Source organism: Oncorhynchus mykiss, chromosome 11, assembly GCF_057628025.1.
Source record: "Oncorhynchus mykiss isolate SJ-2025 chromosome 11, ASM5762802v1, whole genome shotgun sequence".
Classification (NCBI taxonomy): domain Eukaryota; kingdom Metazoa; phylum Chordata; class Actinopteri; order Salmoniformes; family Salmonidae; genus Oncorhynchus; species Oncorhynchus mykiss.
In genome coordinates this window covers 77,562,573-77,590,000 of record NC_143032.1, presented here as the reverse complement: position 1 = coordinate 77,590,000, position 27,428 = coordinate 77,562,573, and the positions used below count along the sequence as shown (strand labels likewise).

General features: G+C 42.7%; 1 protein-coding gene and 1 long non-coding RNA gene across 7 annotated transcripts in view; one reads left to right on the top strand and one right to left on the bottom strand.

Annotated features, from left to right (window-relative positions):
- Positions 1–27,428, bottom strand: part of LOC149979877 (uncharacterized) — a 357,657-nt gene that overhangs the window by 186,089 nt on the left and 144,140 nt on the right. The window lies entirely within an intron of this gene.
- LOC110536394 (kremen protein 1) overlaps positions 1–27,428 on the top strand; it is a 110,343-nt gene that overhangs the window by 57,912 nt on the left and 25,003 nt on the right. For 3 of the 6 annotated variants that reach the window (XM_036936354.2, XM_036936353.2, XM_090191173.1), the window contains one exon: positions 3,952–4,043. In XM_036936354.2, coding sequence (XP_036792249.1) covers positions 3,952–4,043 — 92 coding nt within the window. Of the gene's footprint in view, positions 1–3,951; positions 4,054–27,428 lie in introns of all 6 variants that reach the window. The other 3 variants (XM_090191171.1, XM_090191170.1, XM_090191172.1) reach the window with 1 other exon arrangement.

The following is a 27,428-nucleotide window of genomic DNA, read 5'->3' as shown; positions in this document are numbered from 1 at the left end:
TAGAGTACAAGTTGGGCTGTGTTTGAACTTTTAGAACTGTCTTTATTGGTTCAATTGCAATAGGCTAGCTCAAACAAGCACAGATAGAGTATTTTAAATCATTTCAAATAGTGTTTGAACCCTGGTCTGAAGGGCAGGCAAGCTAGTGGCTTGCTAATAGCACAGAAAATAATGTTATTTCTATCCCATCTCAGTGTTATTCTTTGCTGCAGGTTTTCTCCCCTCTGTGTTGACGATTCAGTGCTTTTTTATGGCTACACCGTGCCAGAGATGTTAAAGTTTATCATACCTTTTATGATTAGGGGCACTTGGAAAATGGTTATAAAAGTATGTTGAACATCAGCCAGCAGGGAACAGCTGTTTTTCTCTGTTCTCAGATGAAAGCGTGCCACACTGCTGAGTTAAAACACACACTGTCGAGCAGCTAGCTGAAACACACTGTCGAGCAGCTAGCTGAAACACACTGTCGAGCAGCTAGCTGAAACACACAGTGGCTAGCAGCTTGCTGAAACACACACTAGCGAGCAGGTAGCTAAAACACACACTGGCTAGCAGCTAGCTAAAACACACTGGCTAGCAGCTAGCTGAAACACACTGGCTAGCAGCTAGCTGAAACACACTGGCTAGCAGCTAGCTGAAACACACACACACACACGCAAGCAGCTAGCTAAAACACACACTGGCTAGCAGATAGCTAAAACACACACTTGCTAGCAGATAGCTAAAAACACACACTTGCTAGCAGCTAGCTGAAACACACACTGTTGAGCAGCTAGCTGAAACACACACTGTCGAACAGCTAGCTGAAACACACACTTGCTAGCAGGTATCGAAAACACACACTGGCTAGCAGATAGCTAAAACACACACTGGCTAGCAGATAGCTAAAACACACACTTGCTTAGCAGGTAGCTGAAATATACACGGGCAAGCAGTTAGCGAAAACACCCATCGGCAGGCAGCTAGCTGCAACACACACTTGCTAGCAGCTAGCTGAAACACACACTGGCTAGCAGCTAGCTAAAACACACACTGGCTAGCAGCTAGCGAAAAAACAGCTAAAACAGAGTAGTTGGAGCATCTCCACTTTCTCTTTACTAATTAGCGCTGGGAATTACCAGGGACCTCACGAATTACGACATGTCTGGCTCCCAAGTGGGTGGGCCTATGCCCTGCCAGACCTACCTATGGCTGCACCCCTGCCCAGTCATGTGATTGCCTAATTTATTTATTTCAATTGACTAATTTCCTTATATGAACTGTAACTCAATAAAATCGTTGAAATCGTTGCATGTTGTGTTTATATTTTTGTTCAGTATTTTCAGCTGTTTTAAGCTGGTGTACAAAACCGAAAGTAAAAGACGCAAAAATGAAACGTAAGAACGGGAATCATAGAAATAGAGCATATAGAACAGATCTACAGCTTCTTAGATTTGCTTTCAATGAGAATGACAGATCTATAACTCACATTTCTATGTGAATTTGGTCAGCATTTCTTTTATTTTGGCAGTTACCTGTAGTTATCCCTGTAGCTCTTCCACGGGTTCAAACTGAGGGAATGGTACTGATTTCTTCCAGGTGTTCATATTTAGAGAATGGTACTGATTTCTTCCAGGTGTTCATATTTAGAGAATGGTACTGATTTCTTCCAGGTGTTCATATTTAGAGAATGGTACTGATTTCTTCCAGGTGTTCATATTTAGAGAATGGTACTGATTTCTTCCAGGTGTTCATATTTAGAGAATGGTACTGATTTCTTCCAGGTGTTCATATTTAGAGAATGGTACTGATTTCTTCCAGGTGTTCATATTTAGAGAATGGTACTGATTTCTTCCAGGTGTTCATATTAAGAGAATGGTACTGATTTCTTCCAGGTGTTCATATTTAGAGAATGGTACTGATTTCTTCCAGGTGTTCATATTTAGAGAATGGTACTGATTTCTTCCAGGTGTTCATATTTAGAGAATGGTACTGATTTCTTCCAGGTGTTCATATTTAGAGAATGGTACTGATTTCTTCCAGGTGTTCATATTTAGAGAATGGTACTGATTTCTTCCAGGTGTTAATATTTAGAGAATGGTACTGATTTCTTCCAGGTGTTCATATTTAGAGAATGGTACTGATTTCTTCCAGGTGTTCATATTTAGAGAATGGTACTGATTTCTTCCAGGTGTTCATATTTAGAGAATGGTACTGATTTCTTCCAGGTGTTCATATTTAGAGAATGGTACTGATTTCTTCCAGGTGTTAATATTTAGAGAATGGTACTGATTTCTTCCAGGTGTTCATATTTAGAGAATGGTACTGATTTCTTCCAGGTGTTAATATTTAGAGAATGGTACTGATTTCTTCCAGGTGTTCATATTTAGAGAATGGTACAGTACTAGAGTTCAATGGCGGGAACCCGGTTACTGAGATTTACCGCCCAAAAACCGCTCCCCTTTCCCGGGATAAATAACTGCGAGAAACCGGTAAATTACAATAAATGATTTATATCAACAGCATGATGTAGAATGGAACTGTGAAATGATATGCATTGACGAAATCTGGCTTCTCTACGGCCTTCTCTCTGCTCTCTGCATGATCAATCATCAACGCTCATGGTGGGGACAGACAGCCCATCTTGGTATGGACTACAGTCCACAATGCATGTTGACCTACAGTATCAACTCATCATGGTAACTTTTTTTCATGTGACAGATAGGCCTACATTTCCTGCAGCATAGCCTATGACCGAATGCTCGTCTAATATATACACCCACATCTGACTTTCGGGAGTCACCATATTTTTGTTGTTGTAAATATACAGTACTTCTTTATTGCAGCTGCAGAGTGTTAAAACAGCCTTGACTGACTCGAGTATTGTTGCTTTAAGTCAGAGCATGAGCGAGCAGTCGTTCTCTCTCCATCAATTCCTTCATATTGCATACAAAATACATGTAGATAATTCTGTTCAAAATACCCTAGCCTACCTCAGTATTAGCCTTGTATGTACAGTAGCTAATGAATGATGGGTTAAGCATAATACGCTAACTTATTGCCTCTGTCTCTTGCGCAATAAGCAAGTACCTGTATTCCGCTGGCCTCTCTCCTTTAAAAAACGCTCCGTAGCTCTTGGGAGCCATTTGGGAGATGAGCCCATGGTTAGGAGGAAGAGAGGGATCATTTTCTTCTAACGGAGGACAAAAAAAAGACCCTAATGCTAACAGTTACGGTAGCTCGATTTCATCCCTAGGTTAAAGTTTCCTCTGTTCCCCACTCAATAACCTTCCTTCTGTGCTGTGACAGGAGAGGAAGAGACCCTGGGAAGTGTTTTTGATAGCAGAAGAAAAAAGGAATGGAAACGCCCTTCAGAATTCGCCCCACAATAGTGCTGTAACGGGATAGCTGAGGCCCGGGGGAAAATGTCTCAGGCAATTACAGTCCGAGTTAGAAAAGGACAACAGTAGTGCTCCTCCATTGACCTGGGATGTTCTTATGGTTGCCTCATTAAAAGGGAAGTGTGGTTAAAAGGGAAGTGTGGAAGTTCAAAGATCTGTGACCCCTTCAGACAAAAGGCCCTGCTCTCTCTGTGCTCCCCAGGACAGGTCTATGTCTCACTGCTTCAACCTAAACAAAGACCCCGTGTTCCTCTATCTGTCTGTCTGTCCCTCTCTGTCTCTCTGTCTGTCTGTCTGAGAGCCTTCTGTCTACACTGGTTTCTACTGGAAATGCATAGTCAGTTCTGAGGGCCAGAACACAGGGTAAAATACCAACTGAAGCAGGCTGCTGCGGTAGGGAGATGATTGGCACCACAAACAATAACAAATTCAGAAATAAATCTCCGCACAGCAGGCATTCTTCTGTAATTGTATTTAATATTAAGTCTCCCGTTTTTGCTACATAACCTATTTTTATGTTTGTTTTCTTCCCCATTTTCCCTCCCTCCCTGCCTCCCACACTCCTCTCCAGGAACCCTGATGGTGATGTCCAGCCGTGGTGTTACATCGCTGACCATGAAGACGGAATCTACTGGAGATACTGCGACATACCCACCTGTCAGAGTAAGAGAATGTATGTGTGTGTGTGTGTGTGTGTGTGCGTTCTTGCGTGTGCATCACAGTCATGTCGTCAACGCCCTGTGTTCCTGTGTTACACCCTGGCTGACCTGAAAGCCCAGAGGCCCTGTTCGTCTCCCAGTCGGTGGCTCTGTCAGTCGCTCTGCGTGTCAGATCGTTATGAAAAGGTTTATAGGTCATCTGCAGAAGCGTTTCACTGAACTATTATCATCCTGAAGAATGTCTCTTTATTCGGCTCTGCAGTGTCCGGGCATGCCTGTTCCATGTGAACTGTCAGTCAGTCGCACTGTGTTTTTACATTTCTGTAATTAGCTGCCACTCATTCAGCTCAGCAGAGCTCAGTACAGCAGTCAGTGTGTTGTGTTATTGCCTCTGTGCTTGTTCTCTACTGGCATACATGTTCTCTACTGGCATGTTCTCTACTGGCATGTTCTCTATTGGCATGTTCTCTACTGGCATGTTCTCTACTGGCATGTTCTCTACTGGTATGTTCTCTACTGGCATACATGTTCTCTACTGGTATGTTCTCTACTGGCATGTTCTCTACTGGCATACATGTTCTCTACTGGTATGTTCTCTACTGGTATGTTTTCTACTGGCATGTTCTCTACTGGTATGTTCTCTACTGGCTCTTATGCAGTCCTCATGAGAGCCAGTTTCATCATAGTGCTTGATAGTGTTTGCGACTGCACTTGAAGAAACTTTTAAAGTTCATGAAAAGTTCCATTTTGACTGACCTTCATGTCTTAAAGTAATGACAGACTGTAATTTCTCTTGCCATAATATGGACTTGGTCTTTTACCAAATAGGGCTATATTCTGTATACCACCCCTACCTTGTTACAACACAACTGATTGGCTTAAACACATTAAGAAGGAAAGAAATTCCACAAATGAACTTTTAACAAGGCACACTTTTTTTTTAATGCCAAGAGTGCGCAAAGCTGTCATCAAGGCAAAGGGTGGCTATTTGAAGAATCTCAAATCTCAAATATATTTGGATTTGTTTAACACTTTTTTGGTTACTAAATTATTCCATGTGTTATTTCATAGTTTTGATGTGTTCACTATTATTCTACAATGTAGAAAATGTAAAAAATTAAGAGAAATCCTTGAATGAGTAGGTGTTCTAAACCTTTTGACCGGTAGTGTATATACAGTTGAAGTCAGAAGTTTACATACACTTAGGTTGGAGTCATTAAAACGAGTTTTTCAACCACTCCACACATTTCTTGTTAACGAACTACAGTTTTGGCAAGTCGGTTAGGACATCTACTTCGTGCATGACACAAGTAATTTTTCCAAAAGTTGTTTGCAGACAGATTATTTCATTTATAATTCACTGTATCACAATTCCAGTGGGTCAGCATTTTACATACACTAAGTTGACTGTGCCTTTAAACAGCTTGGAAAATTCCAGAAAATTATGTCATGGCTTTAGAAGCTTCTGTTAGGCTAATTGACATCATTTGAGTCAATTGGAGGTGTACCTGTGGATGTATTTCAAGGCCTACCTTCAAACTCAGTGCCTCTTTGCTTGACATCATGGGAAAATCTAAAGAAATCAGCCAAGACCTCAGAAAAAAAACATGTAGACCACAAGTCTGGTCATCCTTGGGAGCAATTTCCAAACACCTGAAGGTACCACTTTCATCTGTACAAACAATAGTACGCAAGTATAAACACCATGGGACCACACAGTCATCATACCGCTCAGGAAGGAAACGCGTTCAGTCTCCTAGAGATGAACGTACCTTGGTGCAAAAAGTGCAAATCAATCTCAGAACAACAGCAAAGGACCTTGTGAAGATGCTGGAGGAAACAGGTACAAAAGTGTCTATATCCACAATAAAACAAGTCCTATATCGACATAACCTGAAAGGCCGCTCAGCAAGGAAGAAGCCGCTGCTCCAAAACCGCCATAGAAAGCCAGACTAAGGTTTGCAACTGCACATGGGGACAAAGATCGTACTTTTTGGAGAAATGTCCTCTGGTCTGATGAAACAAAAATAGAACAGTTTGGCCATAATGACCATCGTTATGTTTGGAGGGAAAAGGAGGCTTGCAAGCCGAAGAACACCATCCCAACTGTGAATATTGGGGTGGCAGCATCATGTTGTGGGGGTGCTTTGCTTTAGGAGTGACTGATAAACTTCACAAAATAGATGGCAACATGAGGAGAGAAAATTATGTGGATATATTGAAGCAACAACTTAAGACATCAGTCAGGAAGTTAAAGCTTGGTAGCAAATGGGTCTTCCAAATGGACAATGACCCCTAGCATACTTCCAAAGTTATGGCAAAATGGCTTAAGGACAACGAAGTCAAGGTATTGGAGATTTGCTATTGAAAAAGCTTTTGAAAACTTGTGGGCAGAACTGAAAAAGCGTGTGCTAGCAAGGAGGCCTACAAACCAGCTCTGCCAGGAGGAATGGGCCAAAATTCACCCAACTTATTGTGAAAAGCTTGTGGAAGGCTACCCGAAACATTTGACCCAAGTTAAACAATTTAAAGGCAATGCTACCAAATACTAATTCAGTGTATGTAAACTTCTGACCCACTGGGAATGTGATGAAAGAAATAAAAGCTGAAATAAATAATTCTCTCCTCTATTATTCTGACATTTCACATTCTTAAAATAAAGTGGTGATCCTAAATGACCTAAGACAGGGAATTTTTACTAGGATTAAATGTCAGGAATTGTGAAAAACTGAGTTTAAATGTATTTGGCTAAGGTGTATGTAAACCTCCGACATCAACTGTGTGTATACAGTGGGAGAACAAGTAGTTGATACACTGCCGATTTTGCAGGTTTTCCTACTTACAAAGCATGCAGTGATCTGTAATTTTAGCATAGGTACACTTCAACTGTGAGAGACGGAATCTAAAACAAAAATCCAGAAAATCACACTGTATGATTTTTAAGTAATTAATTTGCATTTTATTGCATGACATAAGTATTTGATCACCTACCAATCAGTAAGAATTCCGGCTCTCACAGACTTGTTAGTTTTTCTTTAAGAAGCCCTCATGTTCTCCACTCATTACCTGTATTAACTGCACCTGTTTGAACTCGTTACCTCTATAAAAGACACCTGTCCACACACTCAATCAAACAGACGCCAACCTCTCCACAATGGCCATTGTAGACCTGCACAAGGCTGGGATGGGCTACAGGACAATAGGCAAGCAGCTTGGTGAGAAGGCAACAACTGTTGGCTCAATTATTAGAAAATGGAAGAAGTTCAAGATGACGGTCAATCACCCTCGGTCTGGGGCTCCATGCAAGATCTCACCTCGTGGGGCATCAATGATCATGAGGAAGGTGAGGGATCAGCCCAGAACTACACGGCAGGACCTGATCAATGACCTGAAGAGAGCTGGGACCACAGTCTCAAAGAAAACCATTAGTAACACACTACGCCGTCATGGATTAAAATCCTGCAGCGCACGCAAGGTCCCCCTGCTCAAGCCAGCGCATGTCCAGGCCCGTCTGAAGTTTGCCAATGACCATCTGGATGATCCAGAGGAGGATAGAGCTTTTTGGTCTAAACTCCACTCGCCGTGTTTGGAGGAAGAAGGATGAGTACAACCCCAAGAATACCATCCCAACCGTGAAGCATGGAGGTGGAAACATCGTTCTTTGGGGATGCTTTTCTGCAAAGGGGATAGGACGACTGCACCGTATTGAGGGGAGGATGGATGGGGCCATGTATCGCGAGATCTTGGCCAACAACCTCCTTCTCTCAGATAGAGCATTGAAGATGGGTCATGGCTGGGTCTTCCAGCATGACAACAACCCGAAACACACAGCCAGGGCAACTAGGTGTGGCTCCATAAGAAGCATCTCAAGGTCCTGGAGTGGCCTAGCCAGTCTCCAGACCTGAACCCAATAGAAAATCTTTGGAGGGAGCTGAAAGTCCGTATTGCCCAGCGACAGCCCCGAAACCTGAAGGATCTGGAGAAGGTCTGTATGTAGGAGTGGGCCAAAATCCCTGCTGCAGTGTGTGCAAACCTGGTCAAGAGCTACAGGAAACGTATGATCTCTGTAATTGTAAACAAATATTAAGTTCTGCTTTTCTGATGTATCAAATACTTATGTCATGCAATAAAATGCAAATGAATTACTTAAAAATCATACAATGTGATTTTCTGGATTCTCTCACAGTTGAAGTGTACCTGTGATAAAAATGACAGACCTCTACATGCTTTGTAAGTAGGAAAACCTGCTAAATCGGCAGTGTATCAAATACTTGTTCTCCCCACTGTGTATATATATATAAGTACACCTTAAAATACAAAAACACAGTAATGGGAAGCACAAATTAAACATCACAAATTAAATTCCTCTACAAATAGGGTTAGGGTTAGGGTTAGGGTCAGGTCCACAGTCAATGCTTTTAATTGCCCAAACGGCACCAGATGCCATGACTTCCACCGAAGTTGTTTTCTCTCCTTGTTCGCGCGGCGTTGGCGGTTGGCGTCACCGGTCTTCTAGCCATCGTTGATCCACTTTTCATTTTCCATTTGTTTTGTCTTGTTTTCACACACACCTGGTTTCCATTTCCCTCATTAAGTGTTGTGTATTTAACCCTCTTTTACCCCCATGTCTTTGTGTGGAAATGTTTGTTGTAAGTGCTTGTGCACATGTTACTGGTGGGCGTCGGGTTTTTGTAACCATATTCTGTTGTATTTTTATGCCGTTGGTTTTTGGATTAAACTGCTCCGGCTACTACCTAGTTCTGCTCTCCTGCATCTGACTTCCTTGACACCAGTTCATCAAGATGAAATTAATTTTGATTTAGTTCCAGCAATATTGTGCATTAAAACTTAAAGCAGATTTACCTACAATACCGTTCAGAGGTTTGGGGTCACTTAGAAATGTCCTTTTTTTTGAGAGAAAAGCTCATTTTTTGCCCATTAAAATAACATCAAATTGATCAGAAATACAGTGTAGACATTGTTAATGTTGTGAATGACTATTGTAGCTGGAAACGGCTGATTGTTTATGGAATATCTACATAGGCGTACAGAGGCCCATTATCAGCAACACTCACTCCTGCGTTCCAATGGCATGTTGTGTTAGCTAATCCAAGTTGATAATTTTAAAAGGCTAATTGATGATGACAAAACCTGTTTGCATTTATGTTAGCACAGATGAAAACTGTTGCACTGATTAAATAAGTAATAAAACTGGCCTTCTTTAGACTAGTTCAGTATCTGCAGAATCAGCATTTGTGGGTTCGATTGCAGGCTCAAAATTGCCAAAAACAAAGAATTTCTTCCGTAAGCCATCAGTCTATTCTTGTTCTGAGAAATGAAGGCTATTCTATGCGAGAAATTGCCAAGAAACTGAAGATCTGATACAACGCTGTCCTACTCCCTTCACAGAACAGCGCAAACTGGCCCTAACCAGAATAGAAAAAGGAGTGGGAGGCCCCGGTGCAGGGATTTTACAGTTTTCCAGAATTTAACCGGGTTCCCATTACAATCTGAAAGAGCGTTTACATAATGCTTGACCCAAGCATCATCTCTTTTATGAATTACTTCTGATTGTAAGTAAGTAAGTAAGCATTTCACTGTAAGCATTTCACTGTAAGCATTTCACCTGTTGTATTCGGCGCACGTGACAAATAAACTTGATTTGATTTGATAATTCCGGAGTGTACCAGGCATTTGATCTACCTTTAACCCTACATTTTTTGAAGAGAGCATGATTATTCACAATAGTATTGAAAACATCTAAAAACAAGCCCAGTACTTATTTAGGCCTGGTGCATGCTGCAGAGTTCCTTTCCCCTTCATTATCATACAATACTTTACTGTATGTCCCTGTAGCAACTACGTAGATAGGCTTCATTCCTAAAGTGTCTCAGAGTAGGAGTGCTGATCTAGGATCAGGTACCTCCTGTCCATATACACTTATTTATTGTAGTCTAATGTCTTAACTGATCCTTGACCAGCACTCCTATTCTCAGACGCTTTTTGAATACGAGCCCTGGAGGCTGTATGGGGTTCCTACTCCTCTGTGTTACTGAAGCTAAAGGACTCAAGCCCACTCCTGAAACTTCTCACTCTGGAAGCCAAAGGGCTAAAGGACCCATTAACCCATCCAACAATGCGTGGCCTGCTGAAACGACAGCTTTGGTTTGTGTCTCGCTCTCTCTCTCTCTCTCTCTCTCGCTCTCTCGCTCTCTCGCTCTCTCTCTCTCTCTCGCTCTCTCGCTCTCTCGCTCTCTCGCTCTCGCTCTCGCTCTCTTGCTCTCGCTCTCGCTCTCTCTCTTTCGACTGACCTATTTCACACAAGTGTCTAGTTATCCATGAATGTCTCGACCAGACACATCCCCACCTTTGTGTCAGAGTGGGTAAGGCCGACCCCCCACCCATCCATCCATCCATTCCCCTTGCTGGTTGTGTCAGAGGGGGGCAGACCGACCCACACCCCTCTATCTACCCATTCCCCTGGCTGGATTAAGCACTAAGCTGATTCCTTATCTCATGTGAATTGAGGCCAGCCTTTGTTGCAGGCAGATGGGATACTGCCACCATAGGCCTGCTCCCCCCTGCCTTTCTGCCTGCCTGTTTTTGTCTGCTGTCTTCCAGTCTGGATCGGTGCAGCCCGCCTGCCGAGTAACCTATCCTTGTGCCGTGTGTGTGTGTGTCCAACTTCTCCTGTTTGCTGTGAGCTTCGCCCATATCGAATGCAGCTCTATTTCTGCATTGGCATTATAGATAGAGATAGACACACTGTATTTCTGAATAGAGGGGAAATTGAGAGAAGAAAAGAGCTCAGAGCGAGGCATATGCCTGTCTGTCTCCCTGCCTCGATGCCTGTCTCCCTGTTTGCTTCCCTGTCTACCCTCCTGTTTACTTGGCTGCCTGTCTGTCTGCCTCCCTGCCTGTCTCCGTGTCTGCCTTCCTGTCTACCCTCCTGTCTGCCTGTATGTCTGCCTGTCTGTCTGTCTGTTTTGTCTGTGTTTTTGTCTGTTTTGGTTGGTCTGCATGTTGTTTTTTCTGTTTGGTGTGGCATTGTGGCCGTTCACTGAGGCTCTGTCTGTACCCACCAGGGTTGGTCAGGTCAGTTTCAACGCTGTACCCTGTCATCCAGGGTCATCACGTCATCCTGGTGAGGCAGCGGGCACACCCTGTTAAAACAACAACAACAAAAATGTCATTTAGCAGACACTTTTATCCAACTTAAAGGAGAAGTTTTATTTTTTACAACAAAGTCTCTATTTTGTTATGTAAATGTAATGTTATAGAATGGTCCAGACCTCTTTTTATTTGTGATTTCACTTGTTTTTAATACAATTACTACAAACAGCAAATTATTTCCTTGTCCTCGCTGTGTAGTATAGGGGCCATGGGGCCATCTCAATGTCAGCAAGACAAAGGAACTGATTGTGGACTACAGGAAACGGAGGGTCTAGCTCGCCCTCATCCACATCGACGGGGCTGTAGTGGACTGGGTCGAGAGCTTGAAGTTCCTCGGTGTCCACATCGCTAAGGAATTAACATGGTCAACACACACCCACACAGTTCTGAAGAGGGCACAACGCCGCCTTTTTCCTCCTCAGGAGGCTGAGAAGATTTGACTTCCTCATCAAGTTCTAAAGCTGCACCATTGAGAGAATCTTGACTGGCTTCATCACTGCTTTGTTCGGCACCTGACCGCAAGGCGCTACAGTGGGTGGTGGGTACGGCCCAGCATATCAGTAGGGCCAAGCTCCCTGCCATCCAGGACCTCTATACTAGGCGGGGTCAGAGAAAAGGCCCCAAAAATGTTCTAATGACTCCAGCCACCCAAGCCGTAGACTGTTCTCTCTGCTACCGTATGGCAAGTCTGGAACCAACAGGACCAGCTTCTATCCCCAAGCCATAAGACTGCTAAACAAGACTGATGAATAGCTTGTTCATATAAGGAAGTCAGTCAATTGAAATAAATACATAATCTATGGATTGCACATGACTGGGAATACAGATATGCACCTGTTGGTCACAGATACCTTAAAAAAAAAGGTATGGGCATGGATCCTAAAACCAGTCAGTATCTGGTGTGACCACCTTTGCCTCATGCAACCTAACACATGTCCTTCGCATAGAGTTGATCGGGCTGTTGATTTGGCTTGTGGAATGTTGTTCCACTCCTCTTCAATGGCTGTGTGAAGTTGCTGGATATTGGCAGGAACTGGAACACGCTGTCATACTCGTCAATCCAGAGCATCCCAAACGTGCTCAATGGGTGACATGTCTGGTGACTATGCAGGCCATGGAGGAACTGGGACATTTTCAGCTTCTAGGAATTGTGTACAGATCCTTGTGACATGAGGCAGTGCATTATCTTGTTGAAACATGAGATGATGGCGGCGGATGAATGGCATGACAATGGGCCTCAGGATCTCGTCACAGTATCTCTGTGCATTCAAACTGCCATCGATAAAATGCTATTTGTTAATTGTCCGTAGCTTATGCCTGCCCATACCATAACCCCACCGCCACCATGTGGCACTCTGTTCCAAACGTTGACATCAGCAAACCGCTCGCCAACACGACGACATACACATGGTCTGCGGTTGTGAGGCCGGTTGGACATACTGTGAGGCCGGTTGGACATACTGTGAGGCCGGTTGGACATACTGTGAGGCCGGTTGGACGTACTGTGAGGCCGGTTGGACGTACTGTGAGGCCGGTTGGACATACTGTGAGGCCGGTTGGACGTACTGTGAGGCCGGTTGGACGTACTGTGAGGCCGGTTGGACGTACTGTGAGGCCGGTTGGACATACTGCCAAAATTAACATTCAATTCTTTGGCAACAGCTCTGGTGGACATTCCGGCAGTCAACATGTCAATTGCATGCTCCCTTGAGACTTCTGCGGCATTGTGTTGTGTGACAAAACTGCCCATTTTAGAGTGGTCTTTTATTGTCCCCAGCACACGGTGCACCTATGTAATGATCATGCTGTTTAATCAGCTTCGTGATATGCCACACCTGTCAGGTTGATGGAATATCTTGGCAGAGCAGAACTTCTCATTAACAGGGATGTAATCACATTTGTGCAAAACATTTGAGAGAATTCAAGTTTTTGTTACGAATGGAACATTTCTGGGATCTTTTATTTCAACTCATGAAACATGGGACCAGCACTTTACATGTTGCATTTACATTTCTGTTCGGTGTTTTAGTAATGTGGTATATTGTTTTAGGGCTTCCGAGTGGCGCAGCGATCTAAGGCACTGCCATCCCCGGTTCAAATTCAGGCTGCATCACATCTGTGATTGGGCGGCACACAATTGGCCCAGCAATGTCCGGGTTTGGCCGGGGTAGCCGTCATTGTACATAATAATTTGTTTTTAACTGACTTGCCTAGTTATTAAATAATGGTTACTTTTTTTTTATATATAATTTTTGTGACCTGAGTCTTTCAACCAAAATATTACAGATGAGAAAAACATTTTCACCTGTCTCTTTAAGGGGCGGGAGGTTACCATGGTAATGTGACTAGTCGTGTTTGTGCCTGTGAGATTGAGTCTGACTAGTAGAAGCATTCTCTTCTCTTCTCTGGCAGTTGAAACTCAAATATAGAAAAACAACCTAGCTTATGGACAAAACAATATAAACAAAAACAAGGACAAAGTCTCACTTCAGTAGACTTTCATTACCTGAAACGTAAACAAGGCCACCTCTTATGCCTGTACGCAGCACTTATAAAATTCTAACTTTCACTCAGCTCTTCTCGTGCACACATTCCCCAGCCAGGCAGTGTTGCAGCACGAGGTGGAATAGGCTATATAGGATTCAGAGTTCTTTGACTTTGTGCGATTCATTTACCAGCTATGACACACAACGGCGGAAAAAAATGACAACAGCTACTGCAGCATTTATTTTACTATAAATGTGATACTTTTTATTCAGAAATGTGAGCAAAATGCTCACACTGTCGAACCTTGACCCCCTCGCCAACGTGGCTGGTGAAATAGATCTTACCGGCCAATGCCAAAATCGACCAGCATTTGGCAGGTGTTAATTTTAGGCCCTGACTGGTATTCCCTTTATATATGTTATTTTTTACTCATTATTGTTTTTCATTATTCCTTGTGTCACTATTTTTATATTACATTTTTATCTTGAACTCTGCATTGGTTGAAAAGGAACCGTAAGTAAGTATTTCACTGTTAGCATAAACCTGTGACAAATACGATTTGATCTGACACACACACACTGCAGTCCTGGAGACTTCTCTGACACACACACACACACACACATACAGAAACACACACAGAAACACACACACACACACACTCGCTCCGTTGTTATGAGCCGTCCTCCCCTCAGCAGCCTCTACTGATGCTAATATATTCATTTTGGTTCTCTATCAAAGCCAGGTAGTCCCAAGGGTGTTGTTTTGATTGATAGGGTAGGACAGGGAGAAAGCCTAAAGGGAAAGCTGCCTGTTGCACCGGAACATGGGAAGGAGAGGTGCAACATTCTCGCTCCATTAAAATAATCTAGTTTATGAAATCAAATCAAATCAAATTGTATTTGTCACATACACAAGGTTAGCAGATGTTAATGCGAGTGTAGCAAAATGCTTGTGCTTCTAGTTCCGACAATGTCGTAATAACCAACGAGTAATCTAACCTAACAATTCCATAACTACTACCTTATACACACAAGTGTAAAGGGATAAAGAATATGTACATAAAGATATATTAATGAGTGATGGTACAGAACGGCATAGGCAAGATGCAGTAGATGGTATCGAGTACAGTATATACATATGAGATGAGTAATGTAGGGTATGTAAACAAAGTGGCATAGTTTACAGTGGCTAGTAATACATGTATTACATAAAGATGCAGTAGATGATATAGAGTACAGTATATTCATATGAGATGAGTAATGTAGGGTATGTAAACATTATATTAAGTGGCATTGTTTAAAGTGGCTAGTGATACATTTTTTACATAAATTTCCATAAATTTCCATTATTAAGGTGGCTGGAGTTGAGTCAGTATGTTGGCAGCAGCCACTCAATGTTAGTGGTGGCTGTTTAACAGTCTGATGGCCTTGAGATAGAAGCTGTTTTTCAGTCTCTCGGTCCATGCTTTGATGCACCTGTACTGACCTCGCCTTCTGGATGATAGCTGGGTGAACAGGCAGTGGCTCGGGTGGTTGTTGTCCTTGATGATCTTTATGGCCTTCCTGTGACATCAGGTGGTGTAGGTGTCCTGGAGTGCAGATAGTTTGCCCCCGGTGATGCATTGTGCAGACCTCACTACCCTCTGGAGAGCCTTACGGTTGTGGGCAGAGCAGTTGCCGTACCAGGCGGTGATACAGCCCAACAGGATCCTCTCGATTGTGCATCTGTAGAAGTTTGTGAGTGCTTTTGGTGACAAGTTCAGCCTCCTGAGGTTGAAGTGGCGCTACTGCGCCTTCTTCACAACGCTGTCTGTGTGGGTGGACCAATTCAGTTTGTCTGTGATGTGTACGCCGAGGAACTTAAAACCTACTACCCTCTCCACTACTGTCCCGTCAATGTGGATAGGGGGGTGCTCCCTCTGCTCTTTCCTGAAGTCCACGATCATCTCATTTGTTTTGTTGAAGTTGAGTGTGAGGTTATTTTCCTGACACCACACTCCGAGGGCCCTCACCTCCTCCCTGTAGTCCGTCTCGTCGTTGTTGGTAATCAAGCCTACCACTGTAGTGTCGCCCCAGTGCTGAGGATCAGCGGGGTGGAGATTTTGTTACCTACCCTCACCACCTGGGGCGGCCCGTCAGGAAGTCCAGTACCCAGGGTCTCGAGCTTGATGACGAGTTTGGAGGGCACTATGGTGTTAAATGCTGAGCTGTATTCGATGAACAGCATTCTCACATAGGTATTCCTCTTGTCCAGATGGGTTAGGGCAGTGTGCAGTGTGGTTGCGATTGAGTCGTCTGTGGACCTAATGGGTCGGTAAGCAAATTGGAGTGGGTTTAGGGTGTCAGGTAGCGTGGAGGTGATATGGTCCTTGACTAGTCTCTCAAAGCACTTCATGATGACGGAAGTGAGTGCTACGGGGCTGTAGTCGTTTAGCTCAGTTACCTTAGCTTTCTTGGGAACAGGAACAATGGTGGCCCTCTTGAAGCATGTGGGAACAGCAGACTGGGATAAGGATTGAATATGTCCGTAAACACACCAGCCAGCTGGTCTGCGCATGCTCTGAGGACGTGGCTGGGGATGCCGTCTGGGCCTGCAGCCTTGCGAGGGTTAACACATTTAAATGTTTTACTCACGTTGGCTGCAGTAAAGGAGAGTCTGCAGGTTTTGGTAGTGGGCCGTGTCAGTGGCACTGTATTGTCCTCAAAGCGGGCAAAACATTTATTTAGTCTGTCTGGGAGCAAGACATCCTGGTCCGCGACGGGGCTGGTTTTCTTTTTGTAATCTGTGATTGACTGTAGAGACTGTAGACCCTGCAGTCAAGACTGCCTGATCGAAGCAGTCTTGAAGCGTGGAATCAGATTGGTCGGACCAGCGTTGAACAGACCTGAGCGCGGGAGCTTCTTGTTTTAGTCTTTGTCTGTAGGCTGGAAGCAACAAAATGGAGTCGTGGTCAGCTTTTCCGAAATGAGGGCGGGGGGGGGGGGGGGGGGCTTATAAGCATCGCGGAAGTTAGAATAACAATGATCCAAGGTTTTACCAGCCCTGGTTGTGCAATCGATATGCTGATAGAATTTAGGGAGTCTTGCAGCCTCAGGATATGTGGTTTCCAGTTTACATAGAGTCAAATAAAGTTTGTTCAGGGCCATCGATGTGTCTGCTTGGGGGTGAATATATACGTCTGTGATTATAATCGAAGAGAATTCCCTTGGTAGATAATGCGGTCGACATTTGATTGTGAGGAATTCTAAGTCAGGTGAACAGAAGGACTTGAGTTCCTGTATGTTGTAATAAAATCAAGTTGTAAAACATACAGCGTTGTTTCTGTCTATATAGAGACCTTCATCAAGCAGACGGGCGTCAGGTACCCTAGTGGTTAAGAGCGTTGGGCAAGTAACAAAAAGGTCACTGTTTAGAAGAGCTGACTATGTGAAGAATCTGTCGATGTGCCCTTGAGCTTAACCTTTAATTGGTCCTCTAAGCCTCTCTGGATAAGACTCTGCTAAATGACTATTAAATAACAATATTTCAAAGGCAAGGGTGTTATTTGTGATTGATTAAAACTTTAAAAAGCCTGTTTGGGGCATACCGAGTGGCGCAACGGTCTAAGGCACTGCATCGTAGTGCTTAAGGCGTCACTACAGACCCTGGTTCGATCCCAGGCTGTGTCACAACTGGCCGTGACCAGGAGTCCCATAGGGCAGCTCACAAGTGTCCCAGCATCGTTAGGGGGCTTTACTTGACTCATTGTGCCCTTGTGGCAGGCCGGCCGCCTGCAGGCTGACTTCAGTTCTCATTTGAATGGTGTTTCCTCTGACAAATCGTTGCAGTTAAGCGGGCAGGTGTTAAGAAGCGCGGTTTGGTTGGTCACGTTTTGGAGGATGCATGACTTTGCCTCTAGTGAGCCCGTTAGTGAGTTGCAACAATGAGACCACAAGACCACCAAGATCACAATAGGATATCACGAAAAAGGGAGTAAAATACTTATATTTTTTTCAAATTCCACTTGCACCTGAAATTTGCATTAGAAGATGAGGAGTGACACTCACTCTCTCCATTATAAAAATAATGTTTACTATAAATCAAGTTTAAAGAATGTAAAGTGACGTTTCAGGTCTACACAAAGACATTCATCAACCATAGCAGCTTTTCCTAATGCAAAATGGTTTATCTGTGCATTGACGTTCAAAGTAAAGACAGCCACTGAAGAGTTAGCAGTGATGGATTGGAGAAGACAGAGTGAAGCCTGAAGAGTTAGCAGTGATGGATTGGAGAAGAAGACAGAGTGAAGCCTGAAGAGTTAGCAGTGATGGATTGGAGAAGACAGAGTGAAGCCTGAAGAGTTAGCAGTGATGGATTGGAGAAGACAGAGTAAAACCTGAAGAATTAGCAGTGATGGATTGGAGAAGACAGAGTAAAACCTGAAGAATTAGCAGTGATGGATTGGATGGATTTTCCTAATGCAAAATGGTTTATCTGTGCATTGACGTTCAAAGTAAAGACAGCCACTGAAGAATTAGCAGTGATGGATTGGAGAAGACAGAGTGAAGCCTGAAGAGTTAGCAGTGATGGATTGGAGAAGAAGACAGAGTGAAGCCTGAAGAGTTAGCAGTGATGGATTGGAGAAGACAGAGTGAAGCCTGAAGAATTAGCAGTGATGGATTGGAGAAGACAGAGTAAAACCTGAAGAATTAGCAGTGATGGATTGGAGAAGACAGAGTAAAACCTGAAGAATTAGCAGTGATGGATTGGAGAAGACAGAGTAAAACCTGAAGAATTAGCAGTGATGGATTGGAGAAGACAGAGTGAAGCTTGAATGTGTGATCACTTATTCACTGATCAAAATACTTCTAATCGGTCTGACGTTTTTATGACGTTGTTGTCTGATTTATTATTACACTGTATATCCAGTTTTATTAGGCAAAAAGGAAAAGGTTATGAGATGAGATGTTATATGATCTGTTGGTTTCTTGTAATATGGACCTGGACCTGGACTACTGTACCTCATGGTCAGGTCATGGTCAGGTCAATGTTATCATACATTTTAGTCATTAGCTCTTAACCAGAGCGACTTATAATCAGTGCACAACTAAGGTAGGTGAACAAAAAAGGTTGCCATCTTGCTCCACCTTGGTGTAGGGTGAAGTTGCCCCTAGATTCTGATCTGGGGTCAGTTTCCCAACACTAATGCTTAAGGTTAGGATTGGGTGAGGGGAAGCTAGATCTATACCTGGGGGAGCAGGAGAGTTAAACAGTTCAGGAGCGGTGAAGCCCTATCAGCTTATCTCCTCTCAGTGGTGAGTAACTGACCAGGCATTACATGCCCAGGAGAGCACAGGGACCATTGTTCCGGCTCCTCAACATTGTGGGGCTGAGACCTGGGCAACTCAGTGGCCCCGGTGGGTCTAAGCCTTTAGATCGCATTATCTACTAAGCTAACATGTGGAATTGTTTTAAGATTAGCCATTTAGAATGGTATTTTATGAATATTTGAATTCTTCACTTCTATAGCCCATAGAAATGCATTGAATAACACATTTGTAAATGGAAATTCAACGAGGTTTTGAAGTGTCTGTCCTATATCTGAGAGATATAAGAAAACTCAGGAATATTTTTTTTCGACCCATGTTTGGTTACGTTATTCGTGGCACTTTTGACCCCCTATGCGTTTTGTGCCATATTTACAGCCCGTACTGGGTTACCTTCAGACGACTCCCACTGAGCAAAACAACACCTTCATGCTCGTGAGAGTCTCCCCTTTCGATATTAGTGACATATTAGTTGGTAGCTCCAACTGTTCATGCTGGGCAGTCGGATTTGTGAGAAGTATTTGGTTTTAACTCTACTTAAGTATCATAAGTAAATGTAATTGCTAAAATGTACTTACAGTTGAAGTCGGAAGTTTACATACACCTGAGCCAAATGCATTAAACTCAGTTTTTCACAATTCCTGACATTTAATCTTAGTAAAAATTCCCTCTCTTAGGTCAGTTAGGATCACCACTTTATTTAAAAAATGTGAAATGTCAGAATAATAGAAGAGATTTTAGAAGAGAAGAGCTTTTATTTCTTTCATCACATTCCCAGTGGGTCAGAAGTTTACATACACTCAATAAGTATTTGGTAGCATTGCCTTTAAATTGTTTAACTTGGGTCAAATGTTTCGGGTAGCCTTCCACAAGCTTCCCACAATAAGTTGGGTGAATTTTGGCCCATTCCTCCTGACAGAGCTAGTGTAACTTAGTCAGCGTTGTAGGCCCCTCGCAACACACACATTTTCAGTTCTGCCCACAAATGTTCTATAGGGTTGAGGTCAGGGCTTTGTGATGGCCACTCCAATACCTTGACTTTGTTGTCCTTAAGTCATTTTGCCACAACTTTGGAAGAATGCTTGGGGTCATTGTCCATTTGGAAGACCCGTTTGTGAGCAAGCTTTAACTTCCTGACTGATGTCTTGAGATGTTGCTTCAATATATCCACATACTTTTCCATCCTCATAATGCCATCTATTTTGTGAAGTGCACCATTCCCTCCTGCAGCAAAGCACCCCCACAACATGATGCTGCCACACCCGTGCATCACGGTTGGGATGGTGTTCATCGACTTGCAAGCCTCACACTTTTTCCTCCAAACATAACGATGGTCATTATGGCCAAACAGTTCTATTTTGTTTCATTAGACCAGAGGACATTTCTCCAAAAAGTACGATCTTTGTCCACATGTGCAGTTGCAAACCGTAGTCTGGCTTTTTTATGGTGGTTTTTGAGCAGTGGCTTCTTCCTTGTTGAACGGCCTTTTAGGTTATGTCGATATAGGACTCATTTGACTGTTTCCTCCAGCATCTTCACAAGGTCCTTTGCTGTTGTTCCGCACCAAAGTACGTTCATCTCTAGGAGACAGAACTTGTCTCCTTCCTGAGCAGTATGACGGCTGTGTAGTCCCATAGTGTTTATACTTGCGTATTATTGTTTGTACAGATGAACGTGGTACCTGAAGACGTTTGGAAATTGCTCCCAAGGATGATTCTGAGGTCTCGGCTGATTTCTTTAGATTTTCCCATGATGTCAAGCAAAGAGGCACTGAGTTTGAAGGTAGGCCTTGAAATACATCCACAGGTACACCTCCAATTGACTCAAATTATGTCAATTATCAGAAGCTTCTAAAGCCATGACATCATTTTCTGGAATTTTCCAAGTTGTTTAAAGGCACAGTCAACTTGGTGTATGATAACTTCTGACCCACTGGAATTGTGATACAGTGAATTATAAGTGAAATAATCTGTCTGTAAACAAACAAAAATCACTTGTGTCATGCACAAAGTAGATGTTCTAACCGACTTGCCAAAACTATAGTTTGTTAACAAGACATTTGTGGAGTGGTTGAAAAACAGGTTTTAATGACTCCAACCTAAGTGTATGTAAACTTCTGACTTCAACTGTATGTATCAAAAGTAAAAGTATAAATAATTTCAAATTCCTTATATTAAGCATACCATACAGCATCATTTTCTTCTATTTTAATTTACAGATAGCCAGGGGCACACTCCAACACTCAGACATCATTTAGAAACGAAGCATGTGCTTAGTGAATCCGCCAGATCAGAGGCAATAGGGATGACCAAAGATGTTCTCTTGTTAAGTGTGTGAATTAGGCAATTTTCCTGTCCGGCTAAGCATTCAAAATGTAGCGAGTACTTTTGGGTGTCAGGGAAAATGTATGGAGTAAAAAGTATTTCATTTTCTTTAGGAATGTAGAAGTAAAAGTAAAAGCTGTCAAAAATATAAATAGTAAAGTACAGATACCTAAAAAACTACATAAGCAGTACTTTCAAGTATTTTTACTTAAGTACTTTACACAACTGGGTTTTACAGACTATTTTGTTATACTTTGTTATATACCCTTTGTTGGCAATGACAGAGGTCACCTGGTGCAGGTCTACAATTTTGTTTCTGGTGTCATTTGACAGCTCTTTGGTCTTGGCCATAGTGGAGTTTGGAGTGTGACTGTTTGAGGTTGTGGACAGGTGTCTTTTATACTGATAACAAGTTCAAACAGGTGCCAAGTATTTGGTCACCTACAAACATGCAATATTTCTGGCTCTCACAGACCTGTAACTTCTTCCTTAAGAGGCTCCTCTGTCCTCCACTCGTTACCTGTATTAACCTCTCTGATCTCCCAAACCCGGATCCGGTATCGTGACTACAGCCTCAAGCTCATTACCATAACGCAACGTTAACTATTCATGAAAATCACAAATGAAATGAAATAAATATGCCATCTCTCAAGCTTAGCCTTTTGTAAACAACACTGTCATCTCAGATTTTCAAAATATGCTTCTCAACCATAGGAAAACAATCATTTGTGTAAAAGTAGCTAGCTAGCGTAGCATTTAGCGTTAGCATTAGCGTTAGCATCCAGCACGCAACATTTCAACAAAAACATAAAATCCTTAAAATAAAATAATTTACCTTTGAAGAACTTCGGATGTTTTCAATGAGGAGACTCTCAGTTAGATAGCAAATGCTCAGTTTTTTCCAAAAAGATTCTTTGTGTATTAGAAATAGCTCCGTTTTGTACATCACATTTGGCTACAAAAAAACCCAGAAAATTCAGTCCTCAAAACGCGAACTTTTTTCCAAATTAACTCCATAATATCGACTGAAAACATGGCAAACGTGGTTTAGAATCAAGCCTCAAGGTGTTTTTCACATATCTCTTCGATGATATATCGTTCGTGGAAGCATGGTTTCTCCTCTCAATCAAATGGAAAAAAACTTGCAGCTGGCTTTGCGCACCAATTTCGACGCAGGACACCAGGCGGACACTTGGAAAATGTAGTCTCTTATGGTCAATCTTCCAATGATATGCCTACAAATGCGTCACAATGCTGCCGACATCTTGGGGAAACGGCAGAAGGTCTAAGCTTATTCCTGTCGCATTCACAGCCATATAAGGAGACATTAGAAAACAGAGCTTCAGAAATTCTGCTCATTTCCTGTTAGACGTTTCACCTTGGTTTCGCCTGTAGAATGAGTTCTGGGGTACTTACAGACAATATCTTTGCAGATTCTGAAACTTCAGAGTGTTTTCTTTCAAAAACTGTCAAGAATATGCATAGTCGAGCATCTTTTCGTGACAAAATATCGCACTTAAAACGGGAACGTTTTTTATCCAAAAATGAAATAGCGCCCCTAGAGATCCAACAGGTTAATGGCACCTGTTTGAATTTGTTATCAGTATAAAAGACACCTGTCCACAACCTCAAACAGTCACACTCCAAACTCCACTACGCAAATGAATTACTTAAAAATCACACAATGAGATTTTCTGTATTTTTGTTTTAGATTCCGTCTCTCACAGTTGAAGTGTACCTGTGATAAAAAATTACAGACCTCTACATGCTTTGTAAGTAGGAAAACCTGCAAAATCGGCAGTGTGTCAAATACTTGCTCTCCCCACTGTATTGATGTCCATTTATTTTCAATTTAAGGGGTTTTACATATGTTTACATTCCCCAAAGCAAGTTAAATAGATAATAACCAAACTTATTATTACACTCACAAAAGCTTCATAAGAATAAAGACATTCCAAATGTCTATATACAGTGTTGTAACGATGTGCAAATAGTTAAAGTACAAAAGGTTAAATAAATAAACATAAGGTTGTAGGTTGTATTTACAATGGTGTTTGTTCTTCACTGGTTGCCCTTTTCTTGGGGCAACAGGTCACAAATCTTGCTGCTGTGATGTCACACTGTGGTATTTCACCCAGTAGATATGGGAGTTTATCAAAATTGGATTTGTTTTCAAATTCTTTGTGGATCTGTGTAATCTGAGGGAAATATGTGTCTCTAATATGGTCATACATTTGGCAGGAGGTTAGGAAGTGCAGCTCAGTTTCCACCTCATCTTGTGGGTAATGTGCACATAGTCTGCCTTCTCAATAGCAAGGCTATGCTCACTGAGTCTGTACATAGTCAAAGTTTCATACATTTTGGGTCAGTCACAGCGGTCAGGTATTCTGCCACTGTGTACTCTCTGTTTAGGGCCAAATAGCATTCTATCTTGCTCTGTTTTTTTCTCATGATTTGGTTGGGTCTAACTGTGTTGCTGTCCTGGGGCTCTGTGGGGTCTGTTTGTGTTTGTGAACAGAGCATCAGGACCAGCTTGCTTAGGGGGCTCTTCTCCAGGTTAATTTTTCTGTAGGTGATGGCTTTGTGTGGGAATCGCTTTCTTGTAGGTGGTTGTAGAATTGAACAGCTCTTTTCTGGATTTTGATCATTAGCGGGTATCAGCCTAATTCTGCTCTGCATGCATTATTTGGTGTTTTAAGTTGTACACTGGGGATATTTGGTGTTTGTCCCATTTTGTGAATTCTTGGATGGTGAGCGGACCCCAGAATTCACAACCATGAAGGGCAATGGGTTCTATAACGTATTCATGTATTTTTTGCCAGATCCTAATTGGTATGTCAAATTTTATGTTCCTTTTGATAGCATAGAAGGCCCTTCTTGCCTTGTCTCTCAGATCGTTCACAGCTTTGTGGAAGTTATCTGTGGCGCTGATGTTTAGGCCGAGGTATGTATTGTTTTTTGTGTGCTCTACGGCAACGGTGTCTAGATAGAATTTGTATTTGTGGCCCTGGCAACTGGACCCTTTTTGGAACACCATTATTTTTGTCTTAATGAGATTTACTGTCAGGGCCCAGGTCTGACAGAATTTGTGCAGAAGATCTATGTGCTGCTGTGGGCCCTCCGTGGTTGGTGACAGAAGCACCAGATCATCAGCAAACAGCAGACATTTGACTTCAGATTCTAGTAGGGTAAGGCCGGGTGCTGCAGACTGTTCTAGTGCCCTTGCCAATTCGTTGATATATATGTTGAAGAGGGTGGGGCTTAAGTTGAATCCCTGTCTCATCTCACAGTCCTGTGGAAATAAAAGTTTTGTGTTTTTTTCCAATTTTAACCGCACACTTGTTGTTTGTGTACATGGATTTTATAATGTTGTATGTTTTTCCCCCAACACCACTTTCCATCAATTTGTACAGCAGATCCTTATGCCAAATTGAGTCTATTTTTTTTTTATCAACAAAGCATGAGAAGACTTTGGCTTTGGTTTGCTTTGTTTGTTTGTCAATTAGGGTGTGCAGGGTAACGACGTGGTCTTTCGTACTGTAATTTGGTAAGATGGCCATTTGAAATTTGCTCAGTACATTGTTTTCACTGAGGAAATGTACGAGTCTGCTGTTAATGATCATTTTCCCAATGTTGTTGACGCATATCCCACGTTAGTTATTGGGGTCAAATTTGTCTCCGCTTTTGTGATTTGGGGTGATCAGTCTTTGGTGCCAGAGCTGAGGGTTAGTTAAATAGTTTGAGTATTTGATTTGATTTATAGAACATTGGAATTTGTGGTCTGTATATTTTATCATTTCATTGAGGATACCATCAACCACACAGGCCTTTTTTTGGGTTGGAGAGTTTGTATTTTGTTCTGTAGTTCATTCAAAGTAATTGGAGGATCCAGTGGGTTCTTGTCATCTTTAATAGCTGATTCTAAGATGTGTCATTGATCACGTATTTACTGTTTATTCTTTGTTATAGAGCCAAAAAGATTGGAGAAGTGGTTTTTCAGGTTTTTGTATTTATTAGGTTTTTGTATTCTTTATCAACCCATTTGTAGTTGTTCATTTTCTTAGGTCGTCTTCTTGAAATGTTTTGATTTGATAGGGAAGCTGAGAGGTCAAATATACTGTTTAGGTTTTCTACTGCCAAGTTTACACCTTCACTATTATCAGTTAATAAGAACAGATTCGTATTTACAATGACGGTCTACACCGGCCAAACCCGGACAACGCTGGGCCAATTGTGCACCGCCTTATGGGCCTCCCAATCACGGCCAGATGTGATGCAGCCTGGATTTGAACCAGGGATTGCAGTGACGCCTCTTGCACTGAGATGCAGACCACTGCATCACTTGGGAGCAATTTACAAATGTCTTTCTCTCTCTCTTTTGCGTTCTTTCTCATGTATAAATACTCTTTGGCAGTGTGTAATGGGCGTGGGGGGGGGGGGGGGGGTGAGAGAGAGAGAGAAAAGAAAATTAATTCTAATTGCTCCTGTAAGTCGCTTTGGATAAGATCGTCTGCTTGATGTAAATCATGTTGATAAATCTTGCCGGTCCCTGTGTGTATTTAGGCCTGCTTTAAGTTTATTGTCTGTCCCTTCTCCAGAGGTGTGTCTTACCCTGCTACAGACAGATAGACAGACACCCCGGAACTCAATCGTTGTGTCAGTTGTTGTTGCTTTGTCTGCATTGCAATGCATCATGTCATGTTAGTGTGAGTGGAAGAATACTAGGCTAATAACCTTATGCCCCGACCTCTGCCTGCCTTTCTCTGGAAAGTTTCTAGTCAAAACTACAAATATCACGATTACAGTCATGTTGTCTTTAACTCGCCACTTAATCTCTCTCCAAATTCTTCCAGTCTGCCGTGCTGCTTCTTGCTGTGTGTGTGTGTGTGTGTCTGTCTGTGCTGCGCTAAATGAGCCAGACAGAGGTATTAATCTGCTCATAAAACCGAGAGGGTGTTTAACGTGGCTGTAAAAATAGAAAGAAGGGATTTAAAAAAGGAAAGGAAGACAGGAGCGCTGGTGATTTATAGAGGAGAGGAAGACAGGAGGGCTGGTGATTTATAGAGGAGAGGAAGACAGGAGGGCTGGTGATTTATAGAGGAGAGGAAGACAGGAGGGCTGGTGATTTATAGAGGAGAGGAGAGGAAGACAGGAGGGCTGGTGATTTATAGAGGAGAGGAGAGGAAGACAGGAGGGCTGGTGATTTATAGAGGAGAGGAAGACAGGAGGGCTGGTGATTTATAGAGGAGAGGAAGACAGGAGGGCTGGTGATTTATAGAGGAGAGGAAGACAGGAGGGCTGGTGATTTATAGAGGAGAGGAAGACAGGAGGGCTGGTCATTTATAGAGGAGAGGAAGACAGGAGGGCTGGTGATGTATAGAGGAGAGGAGAGGAAGACAGGAGGGCTGATGATTTATAGAGGAGAGGAAGACAGGAGGGCTGGCTGGCAGTGGCTTGGCAGCCTAGTCCAGTGAAGTTCTTCCAGGGCCGTCATGGTATCCGTTCGGGGGGGGGGGGTATAGACCGCTGTGGCTATTATAGACAACAATGCTCTCTGGAGATGGTACGGTCTGCATTTAATTGTGAGATATTGTAGGTCGGGTGCACAGAAGGACTTGAGTTCCTTGTATGTTATCACAGTTACACCATAAGTCGTTAATCATAAAACATATACCTCCACCCTTCTGCTTCCCGGAGAGATGTTTGTTCCTGTCAGCGCGATGTACTAAGAACCCAACTGGCTTTACAGAGTCAGACAGTATATCTCGAGAGGGCCATGTTTCCGTGAAGCAGAGTATATTACAAGCGTGGGCGAGACACAGGGTGTAGAGAGAAAACCGCCCTGTGTTGGACCAGGACATTTGGGGTACGTTCCAAATGTCACCCTATTCCCTATATAGTGTAACATTTTTAACCAGTGCTATGGTCTAAAGTAGTGCACTATATAGGGAATAGGGTACCATTTGGGATGTAAACTTGGTTAGTGAACGCTCAATGCTGGCCTTTTGCAGCTTGTCCTGTTCGTCTTTCATCCTTACGCTAACACCATCTGAGGCATCTCTCTCTGTCTCTCAAAATAACACATGCTGTAGTCCCTAG